The sequence below is a fragment of the Juglans regia genome, chromosome 10 (assembly GCF_001411555.2).
Source record: "Juglans regia cultivar Chandler chromosome 10, Walnut 2.0, whole genome shotgun sequence".
Lineage (NCBI taxonomy): Eukaryota > Viridiplantae > Streptophyta > Magnoliopsida > Fagales > Juglandaceae > Juglans > Juglans regia.
The window spans coordinates 32,611,651-32,623,255 of record NC_049910.1 but is presented as its reverse complement, the minus strand read 5'-3'; the positions used below and the strand labels follow the sequence as shown (position 1 = coordinate 32,623,255).

The 11,605-nt window shown below is 36.2% G+C and overlaps 1 protein-coding gene and 1 long non-coding RNA gene across 2 annotated transcripts; one reads left to right on the top strand and one right to left on the bottom strand.

Annotated features, from left to right (window-relative positions):
* LOC109021186 (tudor domain-containing protein 3) lies at window positions 1-6,885 on the top strand. Its single transcript, XM_019003776.2, has 8 exons — window positions 1-325; window positions 590-757; window positions 2,233-2,479; window positions 3,325-3,510; window positions 4,429-4,614; window positions 5,527-5,712; window positions 6,085-6,353; window positions 6,475-6,885. Exons 1-8 carry the CDS (start codon window positions 62-64, stop codon window positions 6,658-6,660), a joined length of 1,692 nt encoding a protein of 563 aa, XP_018859321.2. The 5' UTR covers window positions 1-61; the 3' UTR covers window positions 6,661-6,885.
* Window positions 6,886-8,721: 1,836 nt separating this feature from the next.
* Window positions 8,722-9,460, bottom strand: LOC109021185. The gene is made up of 2 exons (XR_002001049.2): window positions 9,112-9,460; window positions 8,722-9,000 (listed from the first exon to the last, which is right to left on the bottom strand). It is a non-coding gene; the product is annotated as an uncharacterized LOC109021185 (long non-coding RNA).
* Between the last annotated feature and the right edge of the window lie 2,145 nt (window positions 9,461-11,605).

Here is an 11,605-nt window from a genome sequence, read left to right as displayed (position 1 = left end):
GATAAAACCCCCTCCGAATCAAATTTCAATAGATCGCAGAAAGAGACACAGTGGCGCTAAAATGGAAGAGGGATCCACCGATTCGGAATCGATTGTTATAGAAACCCTAAGAAGCAGAGGATGGAGTTTAGGAGACGTTGAGCTTGTGAAGGCCATCATCATGATCCACTCCGCTTTGGCCGATGATGCTTCTACCGTGGTGGATTCAGTGGAGTCTGAGCTCGTGAACACCGATCTTAAATCTATCGGAGACAAGTCCCTACCCGACCCCACGCTTCTTCGCAACCGCAAGTCCTCCCATATTCTCGGTCCCAAAGTCCTTCAGGCAATAACATTCCCCCCTCTCTCTATCTCTCTTTCTTGTGAATTTTCTTTAGTCTCTGTTAGTTGCAGAGAACATGAGAGAACGGTATAAGAAAAGAAACAATTGAGAGTTCTATGTTGTGTCGTTTTTTTCTGCCAAAAGCAAAAAAAATACAATATTCACGCACAAGTTGTGTCTTCGTTTCCTCGGCAAACAAGTTAGACCTTTGTTCTGGCTGCGAACTTTGTGAATCGACCTGTGATGCTTTTGTTTTGCTTTTGGCAGATATCTTCAGTGAGAGACATAACAAAAAGCAGCATTGAGGATGTCTCACGAAGTTCAAGCAGTCGGCGACTCCTAAAGTTAGGTCTCACTGATGGGCACACCGAGATAACAGCTATAGAGTTCGCTCCTGTCCCTTCGGTTCCGGACGACCTTGTTCCAGGAGCTAAGGTAGTCTCTTTTTTATTTGCTAACTACTTATTTATATCTTTAAAGTAATGAGAATGCTAGTTTATTGAATTATTTTTATATGGTTAGCTGATCTCTCACAGAAACAAATGTAAGCAGCCCACTGATAATTCATTGTGTAATTACTAGTTCATTAGTAATTGTGGAATATTGAAGCAAGTGATGATTATAATTGCGTTATAAGTGTGTCAGAGACTTGAGTTTATGACTGAGCGGCTAATTAATATGTTTGCAATGGTGTTAGAAAGGATTATAAAAAAATTTGAGGGATTCTGATCATGGATTTGGGAGTCCTTGGTGGATTAAGGTTTGGACCCATAACCTGAACTGCAGTAAGTTTTGAACGAAAATGAAATTGAAGTTAGTCAAAATTTTGTTTTAATTTTTGGGCTCGGCGACTATTTTATAGTTGAAATTGGCTTAATATTTGGATGTTGATGATAGTTTGTGAGAGAAATTGTCGGAGTTATTTACTTATAAAAACATTTTTTGTGTGTGTGTGTGATAGAGAGAGAGAGAGAGAGAGAGAGAGAGAGAGAGAGAGAGAGAGAGAGAGAGAGACGTGGGGAACAAAGCTTAGGCACAAGGGAGGGAGTTGGGTCAGAGCCTCAGACTCATGTACTTCTAGTTCCTAATAATTTTAGGGCTGTTCTAGAGATTTCATTGCACGACCACTACTTTTGTGCAGGGAAAACTGAGCTCAGCCTAGACTGAATCTGTCACTCTTTGCAAAGAAGGGGGAGGATGCCAGGTGAATGTGGTCAACTTCTGTTGAATTGGTTTGCTGGGCAGTATTTGAGCCTATGACCTACACAGACTCCAAACCAGCCCTTCACCATGAATGCTGAGACTTTGGTAGGAGTTCTTAAAATTTGTGATGGTCCCTTGGCGTTAGGGTTTACCTAGGAGTGGTTAAGGTTTTGAAACTACCTTGTTATCTGCTTCACTTTTATCCAGGTGGATGCCTATTAGGTGCAGAAAATCAAATTGGCAGTGTAAGAGAGGGTGGATGGAACTGTTGGATGTATGTAACATGCTAAATTGGGTTGAAAATGTGGGTTAAGTGCTTTGCTTGTATTGGCATTTCTGAAGTCAAGGAACTTTTTAGGTATGGAGAATTGTTGGCAGAGATGGATTCATGTCAGTGTAGAAAAGATTACTATGCTGTTGAAAGAAGGTGAGATCAAGGTTTTACCTATAAAAAAGGTTTTAGTCTTAGTTGATTTTGATCCAATCACATTACCTGGTCAAGTCCTTGACGAGATGGCATTTCTTTATTTGTTAAGACCTTGCTTGTCTTGATTCATGTCCCTAATTTTAATTTGATGTTTACATGGCTCTCTCCTTTTATACGATTGAGCAGTTCTTATGTACCCAAGAAATAAAAAACTGTGTTGTCTTGTATATATTATTCTTATGGTTAGTGTTTTAACCTTTAGTTACAATTTGGTTGGCAGGTCCGTTTGGAAGATAAAGCTACAATACGTAGTGGTATAGTCTGTTTAAATCCTAAAGTGTTATCCTTCTTAGGAGGAGTTGTTCAACCACTCTATGAAGCATGGCAGATGAACCAGAAATATTCAGGTTTCTCCCGGTCCTCTTTGAGGTTATCACGGGAAAGTGATACAGGAGGCCCTCCTCCATTCGAGAAGCTGCAAATTAGGGCACCTTCATGTCGGTTTGTTCAGCAAGGAAAATCTTCTGGTCAGTCTTCAAAGTAATTGTTTAATACATTTTTTTTTTCATTTATTTCTCTCCTGTGTTGGGTCATTCAATTTCATTTGGTTGTTTTGAATTTGGTTCCTGAATGGCTGTTCCATATATGCTTTTATATTAATCACATAAAGGTCTGTGTTGCATTTTGTGTTACTGAATAGTTGAACCTCCCTACTCCAGTTATTCCCTTTACCACTATGACATGATGAGTGCAACATATATGGTTTGTAATAATGTATCTATTCAAATTACCTATACAGAACTCATGGTTGCACAAAAGTTTGTGTTTTTGGGTAAAACATTAAATGTGAGATATACTTATAAAAAAAAAAAAACATTAAATGTGAGATATTTTAATAAAAAGGATCTCTTGCATGGATAACAAAAATGACTTTACTTATGATACAATTGAGTGCAATGATCTTTTGTGAGGCTTGTTTGTGCAACAGTGCAACCAAAAATGCAACAAACTCAACACAAGTAAGAGTTAAGTCCATTCATATGTTGGTTGTATTTGTGATGGCTGTAGCACTGTAGTTGATGAATGCAAATGATAGTTTGAAATAAGAAAGTTCTCCATGGAAATATATAAATGAAGCAGAATGGGTTGTATAATGGGAAATTATGTTGCATACTTCTAGTGTACTTGGGTTGTGCCCCTTGCTCTTTGAAGAAAATTTTCTTTACGTCATATGTATGTATGTATGTATGTATGTATGTATAATATGGAGTTGTGTCCGAGAGGTTAGATTATTGTTATAATGCACCCTTTAGGTTGGATTGTGTTTACTAGTTAATTTTTAGACACGATGACAGAAGTTGATGATTTTCAGATTATGCTGGGTCTTCTTCCAAGAGCCATGGCCCTAATGCTGTCACTGGAAATACTGATTTTAAGCCAACTGGAAGGAAGCAAAAGCTTGATAAGTCAACTGACATGATCTGGAACCCAAAAGCAGCCTCTGTTACAGAGAGGACTGAAGAAAAGCCAAGCAGCGTTGAAATGAGACCAAAAGAAGGTGCAACTTCGTTTCTTAGGATTCTTTGATTGCAATTTCATTTTTTGTGTTCTGCCTCTCATCTCATCTACAATTGTTTTTGTTTGTTAGTGGCACTGGGGTGGCATGAGTTTGCACCCATGGCATGTGCTCTTAGCGAGAAAGATGAAAAGGGACATTATGACCAAAAGTAGGTTACTGAAAATTTGAACCACATCACTCCAATTATTCCCTTTACCACTATGACATGAAGGGTGCAACATTTATAGTTTGAAAAAAAACTCATGGTTGCACACAAGTTTGTGTTTTGGGTAGAACATTATATGTGAGATTTTAATAACAGGATCTCTTGCATGTATCACAAAAATAACTTTACTTATGATAACATTTAGTATCGATGATACTTTGTGAGGCTGGTTTGCACAACAGTGCAACCAAATACGCAACAAACTCAACACAAGTAAGAGTTAGTCCATTCATATGTTGGTTGTATTTACGATAGTTGCACCACTGTAGTTGACAAACAGACTATCATAGTTGACAAATGCAAGTATCAATTTGAAACAAGGAAGATCTTCGTGGAAATATATAAATGGAGCAGAAGCTTCTCATGTATGCATCCTGTGTACTTGGGCCTGCCTTCTTTTCCTATGAATAAAACTTCTTGATTACCTATCAAAAAGTGAAGCCAAAGCTACAGGAAAAAAGTTATTAATGGGTTTTATAATGGGGAGTTATGTTGCATACTTCCATTATACTTGGGTTGTGCCCCTTGCTCTTTGAAGAAAATTTTCTTTACATCATATGTATGTCTATGTATGTATGTATAACAGGGAGTTGTGTCCGAGAGGTTAGATTATTGTTATAATGCACCCTTTAGGTTGGATTGTGTTTACTAGTTAATTTTCCGACACGATGACAGAAGTTGATGATTTTCAGATTATGCTGGGTCTTCTTCCAAGAGCCATAGCCCTAATCCTGTCACTGGAAATACTGATTTTAAGCCAACTGGAAGGAAGCAAAAACTTGATAAGTCAACTGACATGATCTGGAACCCAAAAGCAGCCTCTGTTACAGAGAGGACTGAAGAAAAGCCAAGCAGCGCTGAAATGAGACCAAAAGAAGGTGCAACTTCGTTTCTTAGGATTCTTTGATTGCAATTTCATTTTTTGTGTTCTGCTTCTCATCTCATCTACAATTTTTTTTGTTTGTTAGTGGCATTTGTGTGGCATGAGTTTGCACCCATGGCATGTGCTCTTAGCGAGAAAGATGAAAAGGGACATTATGACTAAAAGTAGGTTACTGAAAATTTGAACCACACCACTCCAATTATTCCCCTTACCACTATGACATGAAGAGTGCAACATTTATGGTTTGAAAAAATACTCATGGTTGCACACAAGTTTGTGTTTTGGGTAGAACAATATATGTGAGATTTTAATAACAGGATCTCTTGCATGTATCACAAAAATAACTTTACTTGTGATAACATTTAGTATCGATGATACTTTGTGAGGCTGGTTTGCACAACAGTGCAACCAAATACGCAACAAACTCAACACAAGTAAGAGTTAGTCCATTCATATGTTGGTTGTATTTACGATAGGTGCACCACTGTAGTTGACAAATACAAGTATCAATTTGAAACAAGGAAGATCTTCGTGGAAATATATAAATGGAGCAGAAGCTTCTCATGTATGCATCCTGTGTACTTGGGCATGCCTTCTTTTCCTATGAATAAAACTTATTGATTACCTATCAAAAAGTGAAGCCAAAACTACAGGAAAAAAGTTATTAATGGGTTTTATAATGGGGAGTTATGTTGCATACTTCCAGTGTACTTGGGTTGTGCCCCTTTGCTCTTTGAAGAAAAATTTCCTTACATATCACAAATATATGTGTGTGTGTGTATTGTTGGAGATGTGTCCTAGAGGCTAGAGGTTAGATTTTTGTTAGCATGCACTCTTTAGATGGACTATTGAAAACTGTGTTTAATTGTTAATTTTTAGACATGGTGACAAAGTTGATGATTTTCAGATTATGCTGGATCTACTTCCAAGAGCCATGGGCCTAATGCTGTTGTTGGAAATACTGATTTTATGCCAACTGGAAGGCAGCAAAACCTTGATAAGTTAACTGACATGAATAGGAATCCCAAAACATCTTCTGTTACAGAGAGGACTGAAGAAAAGCCAAGCAGCTCTGAAACAAGACCAAAAGAAGGTGCAACTTTGTTTCTTAGGATTCTTTGATTGCAATTTCACTTGTGTTCTGCTTCTTGTCTAATCTACAATTTTCTTTTCTTAGTGAAACTGGGGTGGCATGAGTTTGCACACATGGCATATGTTCTAGGAGAAAGATGAAAAGGGACATTGGGCTGGGAAGGGTGGTGTTTTACAACTTGGATATTAATGTGGGAGGGTAGTAAATCAAATTCCTGATTCACCTGGTTTACATGTACAGACTGGTCAACATACATTTTGGACTGATTACCTGATAAGAGTCTTAAAATCTTTATTAAACTTAGAATATGAAAAGATTTTTTTTAGTGGATCTACCATGTTGAATGGCATACTAATCTAAATATTGGTGCAGTGGTGGAGTTTGTCCCTGTTCAAAATCAAGCTGCTACACAGAAACTACTCCAGAAAATGAATCATCAAAGCTCGGATGGTCGACATTCCAAAGGTCAAAGACATAGGGGAAAGGGGAAACAAGAAGAGCCAGCTGTTTTGACTTTGGATGAATGGGAAAAGATAAAAGCTGAGGAAAAGACTTTAAAGAAAGATGAGCTTCCAGACATTCGTCGTGACGAGCATCTTGCATGGCAGCTTCAAAACGAATTTGATTCTGAAGATTCTCATGTCAGCATCTGTCCTTCATATTTATTTCTATTGTTGCGTAATAGTCATTATAATGGCCTTTCATATTGGGCTCCGGATTTTTTTTCCCCTATATTTGATGTCATTATTTGCTACTTGTCAGGTACAAAGGGGTCCTCATAAAGCAGGGGCAGATGACTTGAGAATGAGTATGTTTAATTATACAAAAGATGACGGTAGGTTTCGTGCTTCAGGACACGGAGGGGGTGGAAGGGGAAGGGGAAGGGGAAGGGGAAAGGGAAAGGGAAAGTGGAAGGAAAGGGAGAGGGGAAGTGGAAGACGTGGTTAAATTTTGATATCCCTCTCAATTACCCATATTCTCATATAATCTTGGTGTGTTATATAGCTGTAACGCCCTTTCACCTTTATCAAAACTCCAGTGCATCACTTTGTTGATTTTGCTTCATTTCATCATCAGTATCACTCATCAGATTTCGATTTTCAATACTGATCAGCACGGTTACATCTCTAAAGAACAGTTGCCATCATCAACAAAACCCACATTGGAATTGTAGACGACTTCTACTTTCTTGCATTCTCTCTCATTTTTCTTGCGAAATCCTGTATGGATTTCTCTCCTTTTGTTCGTCATTCCTAATAGTATACTTGACAAGAAACCAGCAATTTTTTCTATTTCATGGCCACTAAACTAGTACTTATCAATTGAAGAGAGGCGAATCTCAAGAGTATATAGCCAAAAAATATGGTAGGTCATCATCATAAAGGAAAATTATATATATCACATTATCATTCTACTTGCATTTCACTATGTAAGATGTGACACATTTATTACTAATAGATGATATTTTATTGGATGATTCTTTATCATCCAATGGTGATATATGTGTCACATTTTACATAGTGAGATGAGTGGTACATAGCATTACTCGCAAAAGAAATGCCTTCACACTAGATTATTTGCTTAATGAGACAGTGAGGCTCTTATCTCTTTAATATTTCACAAATAATCTTTAAATTTGGTCTGGTCGAGCTGAGTGAACAAATGAGAATGGTTGTGGCTAGGACAAACTTGTCGTAACTTAACTGCAAGGGTTTTTGGTGGGCATCTTTTGGTCAGTGATACAGTGTCGGATGGGAGCAAATTTTATGTTCAGGTCGAGTAATAAAGGAGTGTGCTGAGGTGAGAGAGAGAGAGAGAGAGAGAGAGAGAGTAATTAGGGAGGGCTTAATTAATGGCCCTCTTCTCTAGTGTTTACTCCAAGTGGAATGAACTTCATTTCAGGTGAAATGAAGAATATCTATCTAATATAAAACATTGGTATTTTGATCATTATGTTTCTAAAAGGAAGCGACTGAAAATGTTGTCCTTCATTTGATCATGTATAGCTCAGATGGAAACGCTATGTTAGAGAAGAGATGATATGCAAGTATGTCCTATGACGAATAAAAAAAATATATGTTGCATTTATTTTCAGGTCTGTTAGAATCTCATTGAAGCAAAAAGCACAGGGTATGTTCTACCAAGACCTTCATGGAAGCCAAAAAAAAAAAAAAAAAGAGAGAAAGAAAAAACTGATGACAAGTCCTGACTGCATTAATGTAGCTTATCAAGGTAGTTTATTTGGAAACTAGTAAATAGTGGCCAAGATGATTGGATACATCCCTTTAAATGGTAGATCTTTTAATATTCATATTTATCTCTGGTTGAATAATTCTAGGATATGATACTTCAAAGGATTTGCACACTCTAAACTTGTATTTGTATCTAGCATTATATGTGGGGGCAACTGGAAGTGGTTTCCCTACTTGGGCGTAGTCATAGTATCACCATACTCACACAAAATCAGATAGGAGGGCCTAGATGACGGGAAGCCATAGCCGCTCCCTCAGATTGGGTTGAAGGAGGTTTCTTCTAAACTATGTTAAATAAAGTTTCTTCCAACCCATTTAAAAAATTAACATGTGTTCCTTGATTTTGTGACAAGCACAAGTTTTTTCAGTAAATATTGACACGTCAATGTTTTAAGTTAAATTTTTATTAAAATACGTGCTTGTCATATGCTTAATTAACACTTGTCATATTTATAGATCAGGTGAAGGAAGTTTCCTCTAACTCAATTTAAAGATCAAAACTGTCATTTTATTTATTTATTGTTGAACTTGCAAAATGATCATAAAGTTGTAAAAAGATAATTTAGCCTAGACTTTAAAATATTCGTTAAACATTACTTTTTGAAATTTGTTGGTTAAAATAGACAAGAAAACATGACATGGCATAATCTTAACAGAAGACAAATTGAATAATGATTGGGGAAATATAAAATATTTTATATAAATTTAAATTGTACCACAAATAAAAAAGCAGGGGAAAGTTATAAATATATATGTATATATATATATATATATTTATATATCTCACACTGGGGACAGACACCAATCATATAAACTGTGAGGTTGGAGACTGGTGGCAGTTATTGTTGGTTGATAAAAGAAAATTAAACGATACATCATGATAATAACATGAGTACTGCAACACAGACGTGGACCGCCGTTCTCCTCTCCTCTAGATTAATGCCAGCTTGTATGCTAAGGGCAGCAACAGCAAAGAAATTCTAAGCAGCACTCGCAAGTCTCAAAGCAGCAGAAACAGCAACACAAGGCGAACAAACTGCATGCAATTGATCATCCAGATCATCATCATCATGTGTAATTCATTATTATATATAGTAGATCATCGATCAGCATATTATATATGGGAAAGAAAGAAATAATTCAGTACCAAGCGTAGAGGAAGCCTTTCTCTTCATGGCGTCTCCGAACATGATCAACGTATGGATGCGACATCCCTTCATGACCAGGCGGTGCATACATTCTTCTTTCTTTCTCTCTCTCTCGCTAATCGTTTTAATTTCCGGCAAGAAGATCAACCGACCAGTAATTCAAAGTTCAAACAAATAAGCTTATATAGAATAGCAGATCGATCGAAGAAGTACTGGTGGAGACAGATAAATGTGTGGAGAAGGGAGAGAGCTGAAAGCCGATGAAAGATCACTAGGTCGTCATAGCTAGACTCATAAAGATAAGGAAGGGATAAGTGATCTATATTATTGGGCAAATAGACACACAAGGAAACTTGGCGGTACCTTCCCATTTCTTGACATTTTATGTATGGGTACTCCTCTCTAGTTGCATGGTGTCTGCGGTCCTACCGATCCTTCGCCTTCACGTTATTGTTTGTTTCGTATTTATTACTCCTGGTTAATATTCTTAATCACATATATTAATAGAAAAATATAAACATACGTTACTTTTCACAACACATTACACAATAATATTTTAACAATATGATATATTTTATGTAGTATCAGTACATATTATATATACTGTCTACCATTAATTATATATTAGATCAATAAATTGATCTATTATTTATTATCCTTACACTACATATTTATTTTTATTTTTTATCTTTTTATTTTTTTATTTTTTCTCTCTTAAAAAATACTATATGTGGTGCATGAATGATGAGTAAAAATACTCAATTAATTTAGTCAGAATAAAAAAAAAACACACACCAATAGTGTGTGTGGTGTAGGCAGCTGCATGGGTAGCATTCGCCTATATATATATATATATATATATATATATATGTATATATATATTATATTGGATCGATCGTGAAGAACTGATTCTTTTTCTTTCTTTCGGTCATTATGGTATATGGTGTGTCATTTGAAAAAGATCAGAAATGCATATATACATTATCCCATATTTTGTTATTTTACTTACTAATTAATGTGATATATTTTAAGTAGTTTTTTTGGCTTTTGCGGGTGGATCGATCGGGACTGGTTCATGACTTTATCCTTTTTTTTTTTATTCTCAAATATGGATATATAATTTTCAAAGTGATATATATCACAAATATGAATAAATATAGATAGAAGCCACTATTAGGAGTATCAATTTTGCATACATGATGTGGCATCATCTAGACCACACATCTCCCTAAATAAGTGTCGGAAACAATCAATTAGAAGCAACCATACAGTGAGTCACTACAAGAAAAATGGCCTTTTGCAGCGCTCAAAATCGTCGCAAATACCCTTCAGAATCGCTACATTTGATCATTTGTGGCGATTTATAAATCGCTGCAGGTTCGCCACAATCCTAAAGCCATTTTTGATCAATTGTGGCGATTGGAAAGAATCGTTAGAAAATCTATTATTTCCGGCGATTTTAGTCTGTCGGAAATGTTCAAAAAATTCGACAGAAAAGGCCTTCCGACTTGCCTTTAAAATCGCTGCAAGAAACTATTTACGGCGACATCCATCGCCACAAAAACTTAATAAATCGCCGCAAATAATGAATTATTTTCGCAACGATTTAAAAGTATCGCCATTAGGAATTATTTCCGGCGGGTAAGTTTCGCCGCAAAAAGGTTATTGTGGCGATTTAATGCCGCCACAAATAAGTTTCTGCTATAAAAAATTATTTCCGGCGATCAAAACTCGCCGGAAAAGATGTTTCACAAAATAAAAAAAAATGCACAAAACAGTATAAATATGCAGTCTACACATGTAATTACCTAAGACTGATCCCAAACAGATATTTGGCATTACTGTAATGTGAAATGGCTTGTCAAAAGGAGAACAAAAGGATATAATAAAAATAATAATAATCTATCCTGCAGATGAGGGACAATTAAAACTGAGAAATTAAAAAAATGAAACTGAGATGAGGGATAACCAAGGGCATCTCTGCACCTGCTACTCTGCAAAGTTAGAAGCATTATAGTTAGCATCAGTTAATCATCCTCATCAGCACGGTCGATCTCAGACTTCAATCAAGGAGATTTATGTGAAATCCGCCCACAGAGACGCCAATAAGCTCTCCAGAATGAAAGAGAGATTTCTCAAATATCCAGATATCACGGACAAGGACCTGAATGACATAAGTATTGGAGAGTGTCGGGAATGGATACTAAATATGTCAAAAAAGGAAACGTGACATAATAAGTGAAAAGTGGCATTACATCTGACACTATGAACAGAATATTCGAACTGTTTTCAGTTTAAACTATCATTTAACTGTTATGATACTCTGTTAATATTACTAACTGTTCCAAAGGTTTAAATAAATAGAAAATGATGAATTTATTCATTTTATAATGTTCTAACAAGTGTTAATACATGTGTACAAGGGTTGCCTGCAATGGATCAATTGACCATCTATTAATGCTTTGTAATGATTACAAATTGTACTGCGATAAA

Bases quoted from the DNA above. Each gene is read 5' to 3' on its own strand.
- LOC109021186 (XM_019003776.2), top strand. From the start codon at position 62: ATGGAAGAGGGATCCACCGATTCGGAATCGATTGTTATAGAAACCCTA. The intron at 4,615-5,526 runs GTGCAACTTCGT...GATGATTTTCAG, and splicing joins TGAAATGAGACCAAAAGAAG to ATTATGCTGGATCTACTTCC. The intron at 5,713-6,084 runs GTGCAACTTTGT...ATATTGGTGCAG, and splicing joins TGAAACAAGACCAAAAGAAG to TGGTGGAGTTTGTCCCTGTT.